This window comes from Malaclemys terrapin, chromosome 12 (genome assembly GCF_027887155.1).
Source record: "Malaclemys terrapin pileata isolate rMalTer1 chromosome 12, rMalTer1.hap1, whole genome shotgun sequence".
In the NCBI taxonomy this organism is placed as follows: Eukaryota; Metazoa; Chordata; order Testudines; family Emydidae; genus Malaclemys; species Malaclemys terrapin.
The window spans coordinates 47,900,463-47,923,623 of NC_071516.1; the positions used below are offsets into that span (position 1 = coordinate 47,900,463).

The following is a 23,161-nucleotide window of genomic DNA, read 5'->3' on the forward strand; positions in this document are numbered from 1 at the left end:
CTTTCATCATTTTTGTTGCTCTCCTCTCCTCAAATTTCTCCAATTTGTCCACATCTTTCCTAAAGCATGGGGCCCGGATTTAAATGCAGTATCCATCCGAGGCCTCCTCAGAGCCAAATAGGGCTGGACCATCGTCTCCTGTGATTTACATTGTTCCAGCCTCTGAATGATAGTTGCCTTTTTGGCGACTGCACCATGTTCTTCCAGGGCTCCTCCATCCCAGAGCAGAGGGGGTTGCCTCTTTATCTGGCTGTGGGGAGCATTAGGGGGTCCGGTGGGGCAGGACTAAGCAAGGGGAGGAATGGAGGGTGAAGGGGGCGGGGGTGGTCTGGCTCTGGGGGGATGGGACAGGGCCCTGGGAGCTAGGCAGGGGAGATCCCGGAGAGGGATAATGGGGTGGGATGGGACCCAAGGGGCAGGGCCGACTCCAGGGTTTTTGCCACCCCAAGCAGGCAAAAAAAATAAAAAGCCGCGATCGCGATCTGCGGCTGCAATTTGGCGGTAGGTCCTTTGCTCTGAGCGGGAGTGAGGGACCCTCCGCCGAATTGCCGCCGAACAGCTGGACGTGCCGCCCCTCTCCGGAGCGGCCGCCCCAAGCATCTGCTTGGTAAGCTGGTGCCTGGAGCCGGCCCTGCCAAGGGGACTTGATGAGAGCTAGGCGGATCTCCTGGGATCTGGCTGGGGAGGCAGTGGGATAAGTTGGGGCCTGTCTGGGATCCTGGTGGGATGATTTGGGGCTCTGGTGAGGATCCGATGAGATCACTCTGGATCTGGCTGAGACCTCCCTCTATGATGCTGTCGGCCTCTTGTGAGGTCATGGCTGGCCTCTGAGGTCAGTTTTCCTCTCTTCCATCCGGGGCTCCCAGGCACAGCACAGGTGCATGGGGATGGGGAGTGGTGCCTCCCTGGAGCCAATCTCTGCACCAGGGGGAGCCAGCAGCCGGTGCGAGGCTGGGGAGAAACGGGGGCTCTTTGGGTGCTGCGGGCCCGGCGGCTGTGCAGTGAGTGACAGCACAGGGAAGGGTGGATGGACACACACTGGCCTGGCACGAGACATCTGGGCCCTGGTACTTCGTGTCCCTTCCCGTCTCACTTTCTGTGCACCGATGTTTGGGGGGCTCCCCCGAGCTTGGGGCCCTGTTACAATTGCCCCCCCCAATTAGCTCTGCGTGTGCACACGCGTACACTCTGCCTCCCCTGTGCAATACGTGTACAATGCACAGCACGCGCTAGACGCTCACTGACACACACTGGCTGGGAAAACTGCTTCCATCCAGGGAGCGTTTTCAAGACAGACCGACTCTCCCATCGCCAATCCCCACAAAGCACTTGCTGATTGCCTGTTCTGTTCATTCGCTTTGGGGCACCTGGCATTGGCCACTGTCGGAAGATGGGATACTGGGCTAGATGGACCTTTGGTCTGACCCAATAGGGCCGTTCTTATGTTCTCTGACTTCTCCTTGATGCACCCTGCTAAGACCCAGCCTCTCCTGTTCCCTTCCAGACCCCGCTGCCCCCCAGGTCAGCAACGCCCCCTAGCACCAGAGACCTGAGTTCCCCGTGGCCCGGCTTTGCCACGCCGTCTCCCCAGGCCGGGAGGGGCTGGAAGGAGAATTTCCACTACCGGGACCGGTGCCTGTCTCTCTCCGTGCTGCAGCGGGTGGAGGCGTCGCTGGTGGAGCTGGGCTGGGAGGTCTCCCAGCGGGGGGATCCGGGCCAGGCGTCCCCGGGGCAGCTGTGGAAGTGGCTGAGGAGGGAGTGAGGGGCAGGCTGAGAATAAAGAGCAGGATATTAAGTGGATGGCCCTGGAGTGTCTGTCTTGCTGAGAAGGGGCGATTGGAGCAGGGAGGGGGAGTGAGGGAAAGGGGTGGGGGGCTCAGGGGGGCAGGGAGGGTGCCCTGGAATGGGTGGGGAGCAGAGATTTGGGGGGGGATACTGTGGATGTGGGAGGGACAGGAAGTGGACTGGGTGGTAGGAAGTGGGTGGCAGAATGGGGAGGGCAGCTGATTTTGAGGGGGGGCATGTTCTGGAAGCAGTGGGGGATGGATGGGGGAGGGGAGATGAGGGGGTGCTCCAGAAAGGATGGGGGTTGAGTTTGGGCAGCGGGGGACACCTGGAAGTAGGGAGGGAATGGGGCAGTGGGGACCGGGCACAGGGATCTGTGTGGGGGTGGGGACAGTGGGGTGGGGGGAGCAGGGAGGGGAGCAGGGGAGTGGTGGGGGAGCAGAGATCTGTGTGGGGCAGTGGGGAGCAGGAAGGGGAGCCGAGACCCCCCTTGGCCCCCCAGGCTGAGTGCAGTGTGACAGCCCCCTGGCCAGCCCTGAGGTCACAATCACTCCAGGGGCTGTGCAGCCCCCCGGCATGGGGAGTGGGCAGGGCAGGCAGGGAGGGGACCCCGCCATGGGGAGCGCGGTCTCTTTGAGGAAGTCATGGGAGGAACGAGCGTGGGCATCAGGGCTGTTGAGCCGCTGGTGGAGGGGCCGGGGGACGGTGAGTGAGATGGTGGGGCCCAAGACCCTCCCCCTATGGGTCTGTCCGCCTCTCCGATCCCTCTGTAACCCAACACCCCCCTTCTCTTCCAGCCCCGAGAGGCGCTCCTCAGCTCCCCGGACACGCTGCGCCGCCACCTGGAGACCTTGCCCTGGGGGGCGGCCCCGTCTCGGAGACGCTGGCGCCGCAAGCCCAGACCCCTGCCTCCCCTGTCCTCCTCGTTGTGGGTGGCCGGAGACGGAGGCGCGTGGGAGGAGAATTACCGCTACCACCGGCTGGCGGGCAGCCTGGTGTCCTCAGAAGAGCCCGTGGAGGAGTTCCCGTCGCTCATCCACCGGGAGGCGCCGAGGGGCCAGGCCCAGGGGCCCCCGCTGCCACTCCGGGACCTGGCCTATGCCCAGATGTTGGGTGAGGGGCACTTCATGCTCCATCTCCCACCGTAGCGCCTCGGGCACTGGCGAGATGAATAAAAGCGATGGAGGAGGATGAGCCATCTCCGTGGTATCTCTGGGAGAGCCGGGTTGTTTTGGGCCTCTGGCAGCTGTGGGGGGGAAACAATCAGTTTTGTGTTAAATGAAATGTTTGAGTCCTGGCCTTTTTTTAAGTGTTCCTGGGTTTTTTGATGAAAACACCAAAGACTTTTTGAAGAAACTTTCAGATAAAGTTTTCCATTAGTCACCCCGTCTCCCTCTCCAGTTTTGTACCCGGGGGAGAGTTAGGGCATCCCTGCCCTCTGGGAGGTGTCACTTTCCATGGGGCTGAGGGAAGATATCCCCCTTGGAGACTAAGCAGAGCCAGCTAGCACTGAGTCGATAGCTCAGTCCTCCCATCGCTCTTTTTAAGCTGCACAACACGAATTGGGGGACCTTGCTAGGTCTCGGAGGAGCTGGGAAATTGCAGCAGCCTTCACTCTGTCCGGACCTTCTGCAAATGGCAATTCAGCTTCGTGGGTCAGCAATCTCTGAACCCACAATCTATGTCTTCCCTGTAGGACTAGGGCGAAAGCCCAACACATGGTGCATTCAAAGGGCTTAACTTAATTCCCCTAAATCCCTTTGACAATTAATAGGGGTCTGAATGAAAACCCCATTGAAATCAGTGGAAAGATGCCCATTGACTTCAGTAGGCTTTGGATCAAGCCCGAGCTCTGACAGGCATAAGCACTAGTAGGCTAGTATCCTTTGCAGTCCTCCAGGTTCTCACAGCAGGCTGCCTCCGTTTTGGGGTATATGAGACACTTTGTGTATACCAAACACACAAACTTTCAGAGATTCGAAGGCCAGAAAGGAGCATGGTGATCATGTGCTCTGACCTCCTGCATAGCACAGGACTTCCCGAAGTTCATGCTTGCTCCGAGTTCAGTCGCAGTATGGCTTAGAAAGCCAGCCGGTCTTGATTTCCAGATTTCCAGCGATGGTGCATCCACCACAGCCCTTGGCAAGTTGCACCAGTGGTTAATTACCCCCTACTTGCATTAGGAAAGGTCAAAATACAAACATGTTGAAGTTACCAACATGACAGCTTTCAACTGATCCTCACTACATTGTTTTTCCAGTTTGTCAGTTCATAACAAATGTTGAGATTTCAATGTTTCCATCATTTCGATTTGGGATATGAAATCTCAAAAATTCTTGTGGGATGGGAAAATTCTTCCCTCCAAGGCCCACTCAGGAGACCTGGTTTCTGGTGTGACGGGTTGGGCCCCTGGGGAAGTCACCCGATGTGCTGATATCACTGAGTCTACCTGTTCTGCCAGCCTGGGCCCCCTTTAACCTGTCTTGCTGAGCCAGGCTCTTCAAACCTCCTCTAGCGCACACAGGCAGGGCCACCCCCAGCTGCAAATCAGGTCTGGGAAGACCCAGCTTCAGGGACTTGCTCCAGCACTCAGATGTCCATCTCCCTTGGAGTGCAGACCCAGAGATATATTATATTCGCCTCTTCCCTCAATGTGGAAGAGGGTATGCACAATTTCTCTCCCCCCTCCCCCCCAATTTATAAATCACCTAAACTGGGTTGTATTTTACATCAGAAATAAATGTATTCACTATAACAGGTGTAATTTACGTAGTTAAGGAGGTAGCAGACAGAACAAGGCTGATTATTAAGAAAATAAAACAGAGCCCACAAACGAAGCTTCATACACTAAAGAAACTGGCTCCATGTAAGTTCTCACCCTAAATGTGGTTCTAATAATCTTCACAGGCCAGACGCCCTTCCAGCCTGGGTCCAGTTCCTCCCCCCGCCCCCCCTCCCCAGTTCAGTTTTAGTCGTTTCTGGCCATCACCTCGGGTGGGGTAACGGGAGAACTGACAACCAGGACGACCTCACTCCCCACCCTTAAGTAGGATTTGCATAAGGCGGGAGTCCTTTGTTTCCTAGTTTAACCCCCCCCCCCCCCCCGTGGAAAGTTCCAAGGAGTCCCAGGTCATGTTTTAGCATCAGGTGCCAAGACCACCTGACTCTGCAGGGCCCCTGTGGCCATTCTTCACAGGCTGACCCACACGGTCACAGGAAGACTGAGCTCTGTTACAGTCCATTGTCCTCGCCGATGGGCCGTCAGCGCTGTTTGGCTTTTCCATTGTTCTACCTGAAGTGTTCGCAGGGGGGCGTCACCCAAAGAAGCACAGTTGAAATACAGATACATAGTCAATATTCCTAACTTCAGACACAGGAGTGATACAGGCACACACACAGGATAATCACATTCAGTAAAGCAGAACCTTTCCGATGATACCTCACAAGAGCCATCTAGCATAAAGTATCTCTCAGTTATGTCATATTCAGATCACCAGCATATTTTCATAAAGAATATGGAATGAGACATCACATCTGGTTCCTAGTTCTGCCACTGCCCTGCTGTGTGCCCTTGGTAAAGTCATGTCCCTTCTCTCCAGCCTCCCACCCGTTGTCTATTTAGGCGGTCAGCTCTTTGGTGCCCAGCTGTCTTTGTGCGTGCAGCCCCCGGCACAGTGGGCTTCTGATCTCCATTACTGTGTGTCTCATCATCCACAAGGAGCAGATTTTGGTCACCCACTGCTGACCTGTGGTGGGATTCAAACCCATACCTCAGAGAATAGCTCAGAGAATAGCTTGTTCAGTGGCAGGGAGCTAGCTAGAACTTGAGAAACCCAGCTTCAATTCCCTCCCTCTGTGACATTTGGGCTCTGTGCCTCAGTTTCCCATCTGTAAAATGAGGACGATAATTCCCTACCTGTGAGAATAAACACATGGAAGATGCCCAGCTATTAGAGTAATGGAGGCCAGATAAGTACCTTAGTTAAATAGATTTTGGGAACTGAAAAAATGAAGAAAAAATCCAATAGGGGTACATTTAAATGTTTCATTTCAATTTTGACAATTTTTTGTCTTTTTTGGTAACCTTTTCTCATGTCTAATTAGTTTGAATTTCAAAATGAAGTCTTATGAAACAAACCCAAGTCCAGTTTTCCAGTGATGACAGTGTCAAAACCAAAAGTTTCAAGGGCTTCAAAACTTTTTTTTCAAAAAAATTGTTGAGGAGTGATTCACCCAAATGGACCCACCTTTGCAAACCGTTTTGGTTTTGATGACTCACCATTTTGTCAACAAAAACATTTTTTTATTGACAAAGTCCTGATTCACTCCGGATTTTAAGGTGGGATAAGACCATTATGGTCATGTGGGCTGATGTCCTGCATGACATTAGCTCCTGCATCCGCTTCTATGGTTCATGATCTTCCTCCCATTGGCAGCCCCCCCTGGAGTGACTCCTAGGAGATGAGGTCCCTGAGGGTGCCGCCGCCGCAAGTAACATGCAATTAAGGAGGAAGCTCTTGGACAAGTCTTTATCTCAAAGCAGCATCCGTCAGAGATGCCCAGACACACACCAACTCCTTGTCCACTTGTTTTACTCAGTGAAAGACTCCTCAGGCCAACTGCCTGCATGGAGACCATGAAGATCTCTGCTCTGCATTGGGATGTAGAGTGGCGAGAGATAGACCATGCTGCTACTGGAGAAGGTCTCGACTAGACCATGCTGCCTGGAATCTAGCAACAGCGAGTGCCCCAGCGTCTGCTGGGCCATGGGTCTCGTGACGCACTGATGCCATTGCAAAGGTACGTTCACACAAGTGATTGACATGACTGCGAAGATGTGATTAGCGCACTAGGGAGTAGGACAGCAGCAGTGTGGGTGTTCCCCACTCACAGCACAGACTCACCAACGCACTAATCCACCAAAAATACAGCCCCCCGCCCTGCAGTCACAGTGGCTACACATGCACACGCTAATCTCACCTCTCAGGTAAGTCAACATTTCTGCTGTGCCAAGGTGGGAAAGCTTCATTCCAGATGGTTTATATCATCCAGATGGTGTTGTCCTTGAATGCCTCAGGCAGTTAACACAGTTCACGCCCAAACCCCGTTGCCAACTCTGTCCGCATATCTATTCAAGGGACACCATCATAGGACCCAACCACATCAGCCGGACCATCAGGGGCTCGTTCACCTGCACATCTACCAATGTGATATATGCCATCATGTGCCAGCAATGCCCCTCTGCCAGGTGCATTGGCCAAACTGGATAGTCTCTACGCAAAAGAATAAATGGATACAAATCAAACATCAAGAATTGTAACATTCAAAAACCAGTAGGAGAGCACTTCAATCTACCTGGACACTCAATAACAGACTTAAAAGTGGCCATTCTTCAACGACAAAAAAACCTTCATAAACTGACTTCAACAAGAAACTGGAATTAATCTGCAAACTGGACACCATCAAATTAGGCCTGAATAAGGACTGGGAGTGGCTGGGTCACTACAAAAACTAATTTCCCCTGCTGAGACTCACCCCTTCTTGTCAACTGTTTGAAATGGGCCACCCTGTTTACATTGGCCTCATTACCACTACAAAAGTGATTTTCCTCCTGTTGAGAATAGCCCACTTCCACTTTAATTGCTATGGCTCATTAGCACTGACCCCCCATGTGGTAAGGCAATTCCCATCTTTTTGTGTACTGTGTATATACATCTTCCTACTGTATTTTCCACTCCATGCATCTGATGAAGTGGGTTTTAGCCCACAAAACCTTATGCCCAAATAAATTTGTTAGTCTCTAAGGCAGGGGTCGGCAACCTTTGGCATGCGGCTCACCAGGGTAAGCACCCTGGCGGGCCGGACCGGTTTGTTTACCTGCCGTGTCTGCAGGTTCGGCCGATCGCGGCTCCCACTGGCCAATGGGGGCTGCGGGAAGCAGCGCGGGCCGAGGGATGTACTGGCCGCTGCTTCCCACTGCCCCCGTTGGCCTGGAGTGACCAGTGGGAGCCGCGATTGGCCAAACCTGCCGACGCAGCAGATAAACAAACCAGCCCGGCCTGCCAGGGGGCTTACCCTGGTGAGCCGCGTGTCAAAGGTTGCCAATCCTTGCTCTAAGGTGCCACAAGGACTCCTTGTTGTTTTTGCTGATACAGACTAACATGGATACCACTCTGAAACCTGTTTCCATTCTAATGTAGAACCATAGAGAGTTTTGGGGTTTTTTGTATTGCTTTTGGCTTTGTGTGCTTTTTTCTTGGGTGTCTGGTTTCATTTATTATTAAGTTCTTATTTTTTCATTTTCTTTTCTGTGTGTTTTGATTTCAATTTTTATTTTTATTTCTGGTTTTTTTTTTTTTGTGTGTGTTCAGTTTGGTTGGTCATTTTAACAACAGGGTCAGATTTTTCAAAATTAAAAAAAGAAGAAATTATTGAGGGTTTTTTGACACCCAAAATGTCATCTTTGAAAACTGCTCAATTTTCAAATGGAGAAAAATGTCAAATATTCAGAGGGAAGTTTTCAAAACCAAAAATCAATCAGATTAAAAACTCAACAGAATGAAGTTGTCTGTTGTAAGAGTTAAACAATGTTTTAACATTTTTTTTTAACCTCTACTTTTTATGCTTTTCTATTTCATTTTTGGAATAAATGGATAATCCTTCTAGGCATCTAAATGCGTCCTTACGCACCTAAACATCTTTAAAAAGCTGGCCCTTCTTTAACCTCCTTTCCTGAATCTGTTTGGAATAAAAAAAAGACGTGAAATATTTAAAAGGTTAATGCGTAGAAAAGAAACCAACAAGAAAAGCTGCCTGGTTCTTTGTTATCCTGGGGTGCCTCCTTGTGGCTACACTTAAAATAACTTCTCACCACTTTAAAAAAATCCTTTTCCTACTTCAGTAAACACTGTCATTTCTTTGCATGCTATGTCCGTTGGTTAATTTGAGTGTCTCATCACATTTTACATCCTGGTTCATTTATGTGAGAACAGAGGTATTGAGAGAATTCTGGGAATGTCCCAGACTGGAATAAGTCTGTCTTAAATAACAAAAAACCAAGGGCTGGAAAAAATGTCTGAAAATGAGGGATTTAGGGAACTCAGTCTGTTTAGTTTATCAAAAAGCAGATTGAGAGATGACCTGGTGACTCTTGGGAAGAAAATACCAGGTACTAAAGGGCTACTGAATCTATTAGAGAAAGTCATAACAAGAACCAATGTAGGAAGTTAAAGCCAGCCACATTTAAACTGGAAAGAAGCCACAACTTTTTAGTGGTGACGGTTACGTAACAACTGGAACAAACTACCAAGGGAAGTGGCAGATTCTTGGGTCTGTGATAAATCTGTGAATCTGTTCATGGAAGAGCCCATTGTAATATTCATCCACTGGGGCAAACTCCAGGCCTGCTTTGATCTACACAAGAGAATAAGGGTCTACTACTGGTGCCAACCAAGGGAGTGCCTCCTTTTACATCCAGGTTCAATTCCCAGCATAGCTTGTCAGAAAGTAGAGTGTTTTTTTTTTTTCCTGCAGAAAATGTCAATGAAAATAAAACAAAAAGTGTAACTTTTTAAACAAAAATAAAAAATGATGGCCAACGTTTTTGGTTTACTGAGGAAACTAGAAAGATTTCCAGAGAGCCCACACATTTTTCATGGAAACTTTTGTTTTAATCAAGAAGCCAATTTTCTATCCAAAAAAAATTGACAGGGAAAGTTTGGACATGCTTTCATCCCTCATTGAGCAAGGAGCCATGAGAAGGGCTGGTAATATGTGGGTTGTCTATAGTCAGATGTTTGCTAGTCAATACTCAGAGTCTGGGATTTGACGGTATTTGGACGTCTCAGCTCCCTTTAGGCGCCTTTGAAAATCTCTGCCTTTCAGACGTGCTCGAGGCCTCTTTAGGTTTGACATTAGTGCTGGGTGGGGACTGGAGTTCTGTTTCACGAAACATCCCGTGATTCTGAATTTCCTTCTATTCTGAAATGGAATGAAAACAAATTTCAAATTTGTCCATGTCACAATTTTTAAAAAAAAATAATATTTTGGGGTCAGTCAGGATGTTTAATTCTGATTCTGGCCTTTCAAAAAACTTTTACATTTTTTTTTAATTTAAAGCAATAGTCCTTTCAAAATGAAATTCCGGTGAAATGCTGTTTAAATGGGATGTAACAAGATTACCAAAATGCTTCCTTTAATGTTGTTGAAAACATAATTTCATATAAATCAACATTGTTTTTGAGCAACTTTGATTTCCACAAAAGATGGCATTTTTCATCAAAATTGTTTGGTTTAAAATTTCCCCCAGACACCTGGCAGACAATACTCCAAGTGTCATTAGCTCCAGCCCTGGAGTTTCTCTTGAGCCGCATACCCAGATTGATAGACGTGTTCATGAGCGCTTCAGTCGCATGAGATTTTAGATGCTCAATTCTCATTCAAATGCCCCCCAACTGCCATGAAAACAAATAGGCGTTTGGGTGTCTGAATCCCAGAGGCAAACTCAGAAATCCCAGCATCTATCCCCTCTTCATCTAACAGCCATGGGGTGAAAAGACCAAGATATTCTCATTGATATTTCAGGATATTTTGGTACTTGCCCTGAGGTTACCAGCACTTATTGGTGTGTGTGATGCTGTGGACTGTTCTCCAAAACTCTGGCCTAATGATTCCAGACCAGCAATGCGCTTCCACATTGCTGCCCTGGAGAAGACAGAATTGATTAGGCCTGGGGATAGAAACTAAGAGCTGCATTGGTGAAAGCACAGAGATGTCTCCGTAACTCGCCTTCAGTAGCAGTATCCTAACGCAGGCGCTCAGGCATTATGTTACCGAGAGTCACAACAGTACACAGAGAGACAGAGGAGAATCCAGTGGACTAGAGAAGATCTCTAGATGTGGCTGGATGGACAGACAGACAGATACTGCGGCGAGAAGGATGGATAGAGAGAGAATGTGGAGGAAAGGGTGCTTTAGATGGATGGGGAGATACTGAACAGGAAAGGTCTGGATGGATAGATGGAGATATGATATTTTTGATGCATTTTCCTCAGAATTGGTGGAACACAACATATTTTTACAGTCTTCCAGCCCTTACTGATCTGAGCCACAGCCCAGTCCCACAGAGAGAGGGAACGGTGATTGCAGAGTTCTGTCATCTTTGGCCTTCTGCAATGTGAGTATGTGACTCTTTTCGCGTATTACTCGTTGCTTTGTAACTCGGATGTTTGTAACCCCTGCATTTGAACCCACATATTGACCCTTCCCCTTTTTCGTGAAGGGGGAGCATGGTCTAGTGGTTTCATAGCAGAGGTGATCTAGGGGGTGGATTCCGCACCATGGAAAGGGAATGCATCTTGAATAAATCAATGGCATTCCTCTGCATTTACACCAGAGGGACTGCCAGGAAAAGGACAGATGGGCCAGTAGTCAGGTTCAATCTCCTGTTGCAGCACAAATTTCTTGTGTAACCTTGGGTGAGTCACTTAGCCTCTCTGTGCCTCAGTTGCCCATCTGTAAAATGGGCACAATAATTTCAGGTGTCTAATGGGAAAGCCAAAATTTTCAGGCAAGTGCAACTTTCCTGCAAATGGAGTTTAGTTTAAACCCCATTTTTCTAATGGAAATACGTTTCAGTGGAAAAAAACGGAACCAGCCCAGATTCCTACCTGACTCATGAGGGAAGATGGATGGATAACTAATAGAGTGATGGGCACGTATCGTGCTAATAGACAGAGTATGTATTGGGTTAGATAGCAACATACAGTGAAGAGAGAAAGATGGGGCGAAAGGGGGGCTATATATGGTGATTGATATTGTGGTTGGGAGATAGCTAGGTATATCCTGTGACAGGAGAAAGCGAGGGAACTGCGTGTGTGGGGGGGTATGTAGACAGATTCCCAGAAGGGAGGGAGGGACGGAATAGACGGATAGAAGAGCATGTATGGAGCTGGAGAGATAGATAGGTTTGATGGCTATGCAATACTGATATATAGAGGGGGAGGTATGGATCAGAGAGAGAAGGGTGTGTATAGGAGGCATGTAATAGGATACATGGAGAAGAGGAACATCTGATCATGGGAGAGAAAGGAAGGCTGTATGTGGGGCTGGCACGTACCAGGATAGATTGGGAAGAGGGAAGATAGATCTATAGCCCCGTACACGGCTGTATGGGACAGCGCCTTATTTGCCTTACATTCATGCCACGGGTTTCTTAGGCTACGTCTGTCCTACAAAGTGTGATTCGCTTGCTCAGGGCCACACAGCGGCACTAGTTCTCATTGAGCTTGGGTCAGTAGGAATAGACTTGTAGCCGCAGTAGCACAGGCTGAGTTGGGCCGAGTTCAAATCCTCCAGAAAGTGGTGGGTACGTACCTGATACGGCTCAGCCCGGCCACGGCCGGGACCATGGGTTTGCTATTTATCCTCATGCTAGATTATGTGCACACGAGCAGGGGAGTCACAGTCCTAGTTCACAGTGTGCGTAGCCTTCCAGTGCCCTGTCTCCTCATGCCCCACAGGTGAGCCCGTAGCACGGCCGGAGGGAAGATGGACCGAGTTCACCCTGCTGGGTTCCCGATGGGGCGGCAGGCGGAGATCCTGCTCTTCATGGTGCTGCTGGCCATGTACCCCCTGACCTTGACTGGGAACATGGCGATCCTGGGTGTTGTGCCCTCCGCACCGCTAGATACTACTTTCTCGGCAACTTTTCCATCGTCTTCACTGCCGTCATCACCCTGCAGCTGCTCAGCAACTGCCTCCCAGGGATAAATCCATCTCCTCCACCGGCTGCATGGCTCAGTGCTACTTCGTCTCCTTCCTGGGCACGGTGGAGTTCTTCCTCTTGGCCTGCATGTCTGCAGCCTGCTGCACTACCCCGTCCTCATGAACGGCCGCGTCTGTGTCCAGACGGTGCTGGCCCGTTGGCTGGGTGGATTCCCAGCCATCATGATCTCCAGGTTGCCCTATTGCCGTTCCAATGTCATCGACCATTTTTCCTGTGGATTTTGGCCCTGTGGTGGAGCTGTCCTGCACTGACACGTGACTGACTGAGCTGAGGGACTTCATGCTGTCGTCTGTGGTCTTCCTTGGCTCGTTCATCCTAACAATCGTCTCTTACACCTATATCATCTCTGCCGTCCTGCACATCCCCAGCACCACGGCTTGGAAGAAATCCTTCATCACCAGCACCGCCCACCTGACCATCATTTCAATATCCTGCAGCGTGGCCATTTTCATCTACGTCTCCCCATCACAGAAGGAGATCCTGGGTTTACCAAAAGCACCTGCTGTGATGTCAACCATTGTGTGTCCATTTCTGTAAGGACTGACGCTGTCAGGGGAGCCTTGAAGCAGTCTCAGAGGCAGTGTAGGCAGGTTGTTGTTGAAAGGTTTGGGGAATTTCAACAAAGCAGAGCAGTTTGTTGCTAAGAAATTTCATGGGAAATTTTGGACTTTTTTTCTTAATCCAACCGGACCATAGCAGCTACTGTGATAAACCTAACTTTAAGAGAAAGCTATTCCTGGGGTCCTAATGCTGTTAGATGGAGGCAATTTTAAAAAATCATGCTGGGAAATTTTTCCTTTTAATGGAAATTTTTATGGGGAAATTTAAAAATTTTCTTCATAAGTTGTTAAATGAAAACCCAATTCCTTTTTGTGACTTTAGCCGCTGAAAGTTAATGTTTTCAGTTTACTAAACAAACAACAAACAAACAAATTAATTTTCATCTGACAAAACCCAGAACATTTTCAGTTTATGGATTTCCAAAAATCCCCCAAAATATTTGATGAAAATTAGGGTTTTTTTTTCTTTTTTCTTGATTTTGTCAAATATTTTAAAGGGGGAAAACATGATTTGGTGATCAGCTGTGCAGTTAGAATTACAAGCTAGACAAATTCAAGCTATTTATATGGGCTTCTAACTCTTTACACTGAGTGAAATTTCTAATCTTGTCAGCATTTTGGAGATTTTTTTCCTTCGAAAAACTGAAATCTGTTCAGGATTCAAACTGATTTTTTTTTATTTTAAAGTCAAATACATCATTTTAACTTCCTGTTTTTTTTCTTTTCCCACAAATAAACCAAAAGTTTTGACAGAAATGGGAGAATAAAGAAGAAAAATCCCCTCAAAATTTGAAGCTTTATGTTGTGGGGTGGGGGGATGGGGGAAGGAGGCTTGATAAAAGCGGAGAGCATCCAGGCTGGATAAATTCAAATTAGAAATGTAGTGAAAATTTTTAACCATCAGGGTAAAGAAGCTATTGGAACAACTGGAAGAGGGAAGTGGTGGGTTCTCCGTTACTTGAATCTTTTTAATTGAGACTGACCACCTTTCGAAACCGAAACTGTCAGAGGATGTACCTCAAGACACGAAGGTAGCAAGATTCAATGCAGAATTGGACATTTTCTTGGGTAACAAGAATACCCTGGCTCAATATTAGGAACATTTTTTACAGGGATTTTAAACTTCCTACTACAGTAAAACCTCAGAGTTACAAACACCAGAGTTATAAACTGACCGGTCAAACGCACACCTCGTTTGGAACCAGAAGTATGCTACCAGGCAGCAACAGAGACCAAATCAATAAATAGGCAAATACAGTATTGTGTTTAAATGTAAACTACTAAAAAAAAAAAAAAAGGAAAGTTTAAAAAAAAAGATTTGACAAGGGAAGGAAACTGTTTCTGTGCTTGTTTCATTTAAATTAAGATGGTTAAAAGCAGCATTTTTCTTCTGCATAGAAAAGTTTCAAAGCTGTATTAAGTCAATGTTCAGCTGTACATTTTTTGAACGAACAACCATAATGTTTTGTTCAGAGTTACAAACATTTCAGAGTTACGAACAACCTCCATTCCCAAGGTGTTGGTAACTCTGCGGTTCTAACGTACAGGGTTTGAGACAATCTTGGTGGTTAGGAGGGGACTATCATGGGGGCAGATGATACTACATACGCACACTGCTAGCACAGCAGTGACTAGTAGTAAATATTTAACTGCTGAAGGGTTCTTGCAACTTTTTATGACACATCTGGTGCTGGCTACTCTCTGAGCTGCAGACTGGGCAAGACGGATCAAGGGCCTGACTTGCAATTTCTATGTTCTTCTGTAAGATCTGTTTAGGTTAGGGGCTCAGTGCAGGAATCAGTGCCCTGGCTTGTTTCATGCTTGTTTCAGGTGAGTACAATGGTCCCTTCTGGCCATGAATCTCGACCAATCCCATCCTGCAAGTTCAGTGAATTGACAGCACATGGATATTCTCCATCTTCGCAAGGGAGAGCGCCACAGTGAGAGTTACAATAGCAAGTGCACGAAGAGCCCAAGCTTGTGATGTTCAGTTCTTAGGACATAGAGTCCCAACACCCATTAATTGCCAAGAGGAACTGGTCCTTTGCTAACTTTGAACTTCTCAGCCCAAGAGCTTTGGAAGAGTCACTAGACATCATTACTGAGCGTGTGAGCTCTTAGGGGCCCGGATCACGTCTTTGTTCTGTGTTTATAGAATCCTGGGACTGGAAGGGACCTTGAGATGTCATCTAGTCCACTCCCCCGCACTCAAGGCAGGACTGAGTATATCTTAGACCATCCCTGGCAGGTGTTTGTCCAACCCGCTCTTAAAAATCTCCAATGATGGAGATTCCACCACCTCCCTGGGCAATTTATTCCAGTGCTTAACCACCCTGACAGTTAGGATTTTTTTCCTAATGTCTAAACCTTCCTTGCTGCAATTTAAGCCCATTGCTTCTTGTCCTATCCTCAGAGGTTAAGAAGAACAATTCTTCTCCGTCCTCCTTGTAACAACCTTTTATGTACTTGAAAACAGTTATTATGTCCCCTCTCAGTCTTCTATTCTCCAGACTAAACAAACCCAACTTTTTCAATCTTCCCTCATAGCTCATGTTTTCTAGACCTTTCACCATTTTTGTTGCTCTTCTCTGGACTTTCTCCAATTTGTCCTCATCTTTCCTGAAATGTGGCGCTCAGAACTGGACACAATACTCCAACATCAGCGTGGAGTACAGTGGAAGAATTACTTCTCTTGTCTTGCTTACAGTACTCCTGTTAACGCATCCCAGAATCATGTTTGCTTTTTTGCAGCAGCATCACACTGTTGATTCATATTTAGCTTATGATCCTCTATGATCCCCAGATCTCTTTCCGCCGTACTCCTTCCTAGGCACTCATTATGCGGCACCTAGCTCCTATGCAGTATAAACAATAATCATGGAGGCCAAGGCTGGGATTCTCCAATGAGCCGAAGGACGTTCGGCACCCACAGTTTCTGGTGCTGAGAGCTTCTATCAATGTATTTTTCCGGGAAGCAATGGGGATTGGCATTAATTTGTCCCTGGGCTGTTCCAGTTTATAATAAATGCAATGTCACACCACAACTCTCTGTGCTGTTTTGTGTATAGGTGCTTTTTAAACTAGTGCTTCCATTCCAGGTTCTGTGAAAGTTGTTAAAGTCCCACGGCTGAGAATCTCGTGAAGCGCTGATTTCATTCGCTAACGATCAGTTCCTTTAACCCTCTAGATAGGGTCAAGTTTCTAAAGAGGTTCCAGTTGTGAGGTTTGCACACTGCAATATCCGTGTGTGAATCTGCACCTGGGAAACGGTTCAAGATGCAGAGTTTGGATTCCAGAGATGGGCCTGGTGACTTCAGTTCGCAAATCAGGGCCCAAAACGAACGGTTTTAATTTGTGAGGGAAAGAAAACACCTTTTCAATGGAAAATGGCTCTTCACACTAATCATTTTCACATTGTGTGAAATGTGGTTTTCTTTTTTTTTTTTCTTTTTTTTTTAGTCAAAATGAAATTAATCTAAAAATTTCATTTCAGTTCAAGTTGAAGTTAAATGGAAAAAAAATTCAGGTTTTGATTTTTTGTATCCTTCCTGCACCTCCTTTCCCCTCCCTTCCATTGGACAAAACAATGGCTGGGCAAAAGGGAGGAGACCATTTGATTTGAAACAAATTATTAGCAGATTTTAATTTTTTTTATTGAATTCTCAAAAAGAAAAAAAATTCACAGAAAATACTTAACACTTTTGAGCAGTTCTGCCAACAAAGAACACTATAAATAAATACTATGATTAAGGCTCCGTTTTCGTCACAGAGGTCATGGAAGTCACGAATTCCTTGACTTTCTGTGACCTCCGTGACTTCTGCAGCAGCCCGTGCGGCTGGCCTGGGAGCTGCCTGAGCCACCTATCTTGGGCCCCTCCACCTCCCAGCAGTAGGAGTTTGGGTGTGCGGGGGCTCAGGGCTGGGGTGTGGTGCAGTGCTTACCGGGGGGGGGGCTCCCCTCCCTCAGCTCCTAGGTCCATGTGATGCCTCTGCCAGCAGGCACCGCCCCCACAGCTCCCATTGGCTGCGGTTCCCAGCCAATGGGAGCTGCAGAACCGGGTCTTGGGGTGGAGCAGAAGCAGCAAGTGAAGCTAGGAGCTGGAGGTCACCACTTCCCTTGAGCTGGTAGGGAACCTGCCCCAGTCCTGCCAACCCCGCTCCCCCAGCACCCGCGACGTCCCCCAGGCCACCCCCCGCCAGCACCCATGGCACCCCCTGGGCTGCCCCCATCAGCACCCATGGCATCCCCCAGGCCACCCCCCCAGCATCCCCAGCACCCCAGGGCCACCCCCTGAACCTCCCCCTCCAAGTTTTAGTCAGGGCTATATAGTATAAGTCATGGACAGGTCACGGGCCGTGAATTTTTGTTTACTGCCCTTCACCTGTCCATGACTTTTACTAAAAATACCCGTGACTAAAATGTAGCCTTAACTGTGATTACTGTATTTCTTATGAGGATGGTTATCCATTGGAGCAATCCCCAAAGGGAAGTGGTGGAGGAGTCTTTGTCTCTTGATGTCCTCAAATGGAGATTTAATGCTTTAATCAAACACAAGTTCTCAAACTCACGGCAGGGCTGGCTGGGTGAAGGTTAATGACCTGTGACGTACTAGAGAACAGAGAGATGGTCTACTGGTCCCTTCCCTAGGCGTCTAGCTCTCCCCATTGCAAGCTGGGTTTCCTAGCTCGGGGTTCAATGCTCTACTGGGCAGCAGGGCACCTTGGCATGGGGTGTTGCAACGCCGAGCACAGCAACATCTACACACCTTTGCGGACCTGGGCCAGGCAGGCTGCGGATTGTCAGAAGGGGTCAGCACTTGCCTACCTCTGCTCCCGTTAAAGTCAGAGCTGAAACTCCCACTGAGTGCAAACTAAGTCAGCACAGAGTGCCTTTGAAAAATCCCACCTTAAGTGATTTGCCAAAGGTCGCATGCAGCAGCTGTGGCAGAGGTAGTATTTGAATGCAGACATCCTGAGTCCTAGTCCAGTGAGTTACCTGTAAATCTGCCCTCCCTATCAATCCGTCTTGCCCATCACTGTAGTATCTGACCACTTATTAAAAACTGGAAATCAGCCCTGAAGTTCATAGTGGTTAATGATTACTGCTGAGCCCATAAATCATTCCCTAGGCTGGCGCGTGAGCATCTGCCCAGCGATACACGCTGCTAAATTGCTTCCCCAGAGAAGAGAGAAGAAATTAGCCCCTGGAGGTGTATTTGCTGGGTTAAAATGACCCATCTTAGCACAATGGTTCCTCTGCAAAGCATCTGAGATTTGCCATGAAGAGAGAGAAGAGATTTCTTAAATGTAGCAAACTCTCACCATGGAAGCACAAAGCCTGTTGCAGGGTAGAGTCTGGTATCTCTCTCGCTAATCGTTGTACCTCAGCGGCATCAGAAGAGCCAAACGTGGGTATTTGTAGAGGTTCCAAGATTTCATTTACCCAGCTTGGGCGAGACTTGTTTATGAAATTTTAATCTGAGAATTTGCTCAGTGAAATTTATGATCTGTTGTTCAATGAATGCATTTTTTCCTCACTATTCTTCCAGCTTGGGGGAAAAGGCACAGACATATTGTATAACAATTTATTCAATGGATTTAATGAGATTTTTTTTCAATAAAATATTAGATGCTTTGTTTTGTTTGTTTCCATCACTCAAAGATGGCTAAAAATAATGAGTAACTTATTCTGATCTATGCAGCGTGATGCAGAGGAGAAGGTGACTGTGTATGGGGAGACTTTGGCAAACCAGTAAAGTGCCTGAAACTACTATGGCTTATTGTTAAAGGCGGCCTAGTCAGCAGGCTGTAAATTGGCCATTCAGCAATCTCGGCTTGACCAAGGCAGGAGGGGAGGGGGTTTGGGTGCCACAGAAAGGGCAGCTTGACCCCGTGTCCTTCCTGATAAGAATTGTGTTGAAGTTGCTGACACATGCATTTTAAAAGAGTAGGATGTGCCTCAGGAATGTCTATTGGGGTCTCCAGGCTGCAAACTCTGGAAAAACCCACACCTGGTTAATCAATAATCAGAAAGAACCTCTTGCTTGATCATTGAAACTGCTTACTTAACAAGATTTCTTTAAGGGACGTGATTCTATTACTAATGTATAAATAAGGGGAAAAAGCTTGAGATAGTTGGATTCGTTTGGGGACTCTTTTTGGACTTGCCCTCTGGATACATCTTGCGGTCCCCACAAGATTTGGCCACTGGAAGCCTGCCACTGTGTCACTCGAGAGTCACACTCAGCTTTGGTAATTATCAAGGGTTGTGGGTGTTTCACTGATCTTGTTGTGGACGTGTGTAAGTCCTTGAGACTCAGTAAAGCTTAGCTTTAAGTGAAAGCACTCTTGTGTTGTCCTGTTTGTGCCAGCCAGCTATTGGTCGGACGGCCATGTCTCCCCTGATTTATTTCCTGACACCTCCTCGCACAGAGTAAAAGTTACCAAGAGCTTTGGGTTGAAAGAACCCCAGGTAACAACTGGAGTTCTGTACTGCTCGTCTCTAAGGCAGTGAGTATGTTTACACTAGTGTTGTTCATGTGTCTAGACTGGCATTTTCAGATGAGCCTCAAGGAGTTAGACACTCAAATCCATTGAAAGTCATTGGGAACTGGACACCTAACTCCCTTGGTCACCTTTGAAAATCTTCATCTCCGTAGTCTACATTTTCAAAAGCATCTGTTCATTTTGGGTGCCTCATCTTTTGGCCTGCTTATGACATCTTAAAGGAGCCTGATCAGCAGAGAGCACGTCCTCAGTATTTTCTGAAAATCAGGCTTACTTAGATACTTAAGGCCAGATTGTTAAGGTGTGTAAAGATGCACATAGGCATCTAGTGGGCTTTTCCAAAGTGCCCAACTCCCATAGATTTCAATGAGAGTTAGGCACCTAGTCACTCTTGAGAATGCTACCAGGCACCTATATACTTCTTTAGGTCCCTAAATACATTTGGCTCCTTAGAGTGTAAATGCTTTGATATTGGGACCAAGTTTTGTTTTGTGTTGCTCTTCTTTGCTGCCTGCCTCGGTTTCCCCATCTGTCTCACAGGGGTAACAATACGGCCCTCCTTTGTGAAGCATTTTGAGATTAGCGCCAGGTATTGCTATTATTTATTGTTGTTGTACAGCGTCTAGCACATTAGGTCCCCGGCAGCAGCACTGTGTCTCAATACAATTCATTATAATCAACATCGCAGTTTGGTCACCCCAGAAACGAATGCAACCAACATCACACTAGTCATTGGTCTGCTTTCCCGCGGGTATACATCTCTCTGGCTGAGTTGAAGTCAGTGGGCCAGATCAACAGCTGGTTTTGAAGGGATGTAGCTCCATTGAATTCATGCACGTTTTTATCGGCTGAGGATCACATCACATCCTCACCTCTCAACCCGCTGAGGCCCAGATAAGAAACACAATGTGTGACAAACACCGCAGATGAGTGACTCACAAATTATTCAGTCAGGGAACTTGATGATGTGGGATTCCTTTGTAATGGACTCTTTCTCTCACCAGGGTTGGATGTCTGTTTCCAAACATCAGTGTTGTGGTGCAACAAGAAGCTATACATTTGGTGAAGGGATTCACGAGCGAGGTCCTTTAGACTGTTGCACACAGGAGGTTAGACTAGATGATCATTCTGGTCCTATTTGTCCCTAGAATCTAGGAATTGATGAACCTCTGATTCATGATTGTCTACATTTCTGATGTTAATCATTTTGCACAAATTAAGTGAGAGGAGGAATATCCCATCTGTGCTGAATGTAAGTTACTGTGAGTAAAAATCATTAGATTGAGAGCTGGTCATAAAATTTGGGTGTTTTTTCTGGCTAAGGAAAATGTTTTTTGTTCAAAAACTCGGAAACTTAAAATGTTCACCCCAAACTTTTCAGAGACCATTTTCCCCCCAGAAAACTGCCAGAAACTGAAAATTGTTTGGTTCAAATGTGGAAAATATTCAGTTTTCATATGTTGCTTTTCTGGTGATATATATATGAGCAAAAGAGAGATGTAGGGCTAGCTTTTCAAAGGTTTTTAAGCATCTAAAGATGAAGATAGGTGGTTGGTGGGATTTTTTTCTAAGTGCCTAAACATATTAGGCATATAATGTCTATTGATTTTAATGGGATTTAGGTACCTATGTGCTTTTGAAAATCCTTTAAAAATACCTTTAAAAATCTATCCCTAACCTATGTAGACGCTTTTGAAAATCCCACTAGACACATAGCTGCATCTTTTGGTGCCTGAATTCCTTTGCAAGTGTGGCCCATGGACACTTACCACCACCATTTTCTTTTAGTCAAAATCCAGTTTTCTGGGGCTTTTTGGTTTTGTTTTTTGAAAATTTCTGACAGTAGAATTTCACCCAGATGTAGAGATGCCCCCAGACATGAAGGACATTTGAGAGTTATGATCTGGCCCCAAGATTTGACAAACCCTACTGTATAATTGTTTCCTTATCCCAATAGGTCAATGGGGAATGGAGAACCACACTTCAACTGTGGAAGAATTCATCCTCTTGGGGTTTCCCATCCGACAAGAGACAGAGATCCTGCTCTCTGTGGTGCTGCTATACTTGTATCTTTTGACGTTATTCAGCAACATGGTCATTCTCTGCATTGTCTACGCTGACGGCCGCCTACACACCCCCATGTACTTCTTCCTCTGTAACCTCTCGGCATTGGACCTATTTTTTACCTCGGTGACCGTGCCCAAGATGCTGCAGAACCTCCTCTCTGGAGATAAATCCATCTCCTTTGCTGGCTGCATGGCCCAGTCCTACTTCTACTTCTTCCTGGGCACGGTGGAGTTCTTCCTCTTGACCTCCATGTCCTACGACTGATATGCTGCCATATGCAGCCCGCTGCACTACCCCATCCTCATGAATAGCCGTGTCTGTGTCCAGATGATGATGGCCTGTTGGCTGGGTGGGTTTCTCTCCATCCTCTTCCCAACCATCATGATTTCCAGGTTGTCCTACTGCCGTTCCAATGTCATTGACCATTTTTTTTGTGATTCTGGCCCCTTGCTGGAGCTCTCCTGCACTGACACGCATCTGATTGAGCTGATAGACTTCATGTTATCTTCTCTTGTCATCCTCTGCTCATTAACCCTAACGATTATCTCCTATGTCTTCATCATCTCCACCATCCTGCGCATCCCAACCAGCACTGGCCGGAATAAGGCCTTCAGCACCTGTGCCACCCACCTGACCCTGTTTCTCATGTCCTGCAGTATCTCCATCTTCATGTATGTGACGCCGTCACAGAAGTCCACCTTGGGGACGCGCAAGATCCCTGCGGTGCTCAGCAGCATAGTTAACCCACTGCTAAGTCCTTTTATCTACACTTTACGGAACGACATGGTCAAGAAGGTCTTGAGGGAGACTTTTAGCCACAGCAAAGCACTTGTATTTCATAGCGTGGGCGGATTATTCCTGACTTGCAGAAAGAGAAGTGTAGCATAGGAATGACCAGATCCATGGGTCAGACCCATCGTCCATCTAGCCCAGTATCCTGTCTCTGAATGTGGCCATCACCAGATGTTTCAGAGGGAGGTGTGAGAAACCTCACAGCAGCCAGATGTGGGATAACTTGCTCCTCATGAAGGACTCTGTTACTTAGAGGGTGAAAGCAGGAATTTTTATATCTCTGCCAAAACTAAAACTGCCCTTTTTACCATTAACTATTCTAACTTTGGATATTTTTGTCTTCGATATAAATATCCAGTCCCTCTTTGAATCTTGCTAAATTCATTTTTGGTATAATTTAAGGCCAGATCAGACAATTAGGTCATCTAGTCTGACCTCTCCTGTATATCCCAGGGCATTAAATTTCACACTTTTACTTCTGTACCTTCTTGGCCTCTAATATCCTGTGGTAATGAGTTCCATAGTCTAACTGTTGTATGAACAAGCATTCCCTTTTGTCAGTTTCTGCATTTGCCACTTTCAATCTCATTGACGTCCCCCTTCTGCTTGTGTTAAGAGACAGTGAGAACAGAAATACCTGATTTGCCTTCAGTATTTTATTGCC

The 23,161-nt window shown here is 47.1% G+C and overlaps 1 protein-coding gene across 1 annotated transcript; it reads left to right on the forward strand.

Moving 5' to 3' along the window:
* Positions 1-21,606: 21,606 nt before the first annotated feature.
* On the forward strand, positions 21,607-22,593 carry LOC128846192 (olfactory receptor 6J1-like). The gene is given in 1 exon segment (XM_054045226.1): positions 21,607-22,593. A coding segment is annotated over 1 exon segment (987 nt).
* Positions 22,594-23,161: the final 568 nt, after the last annotated feature.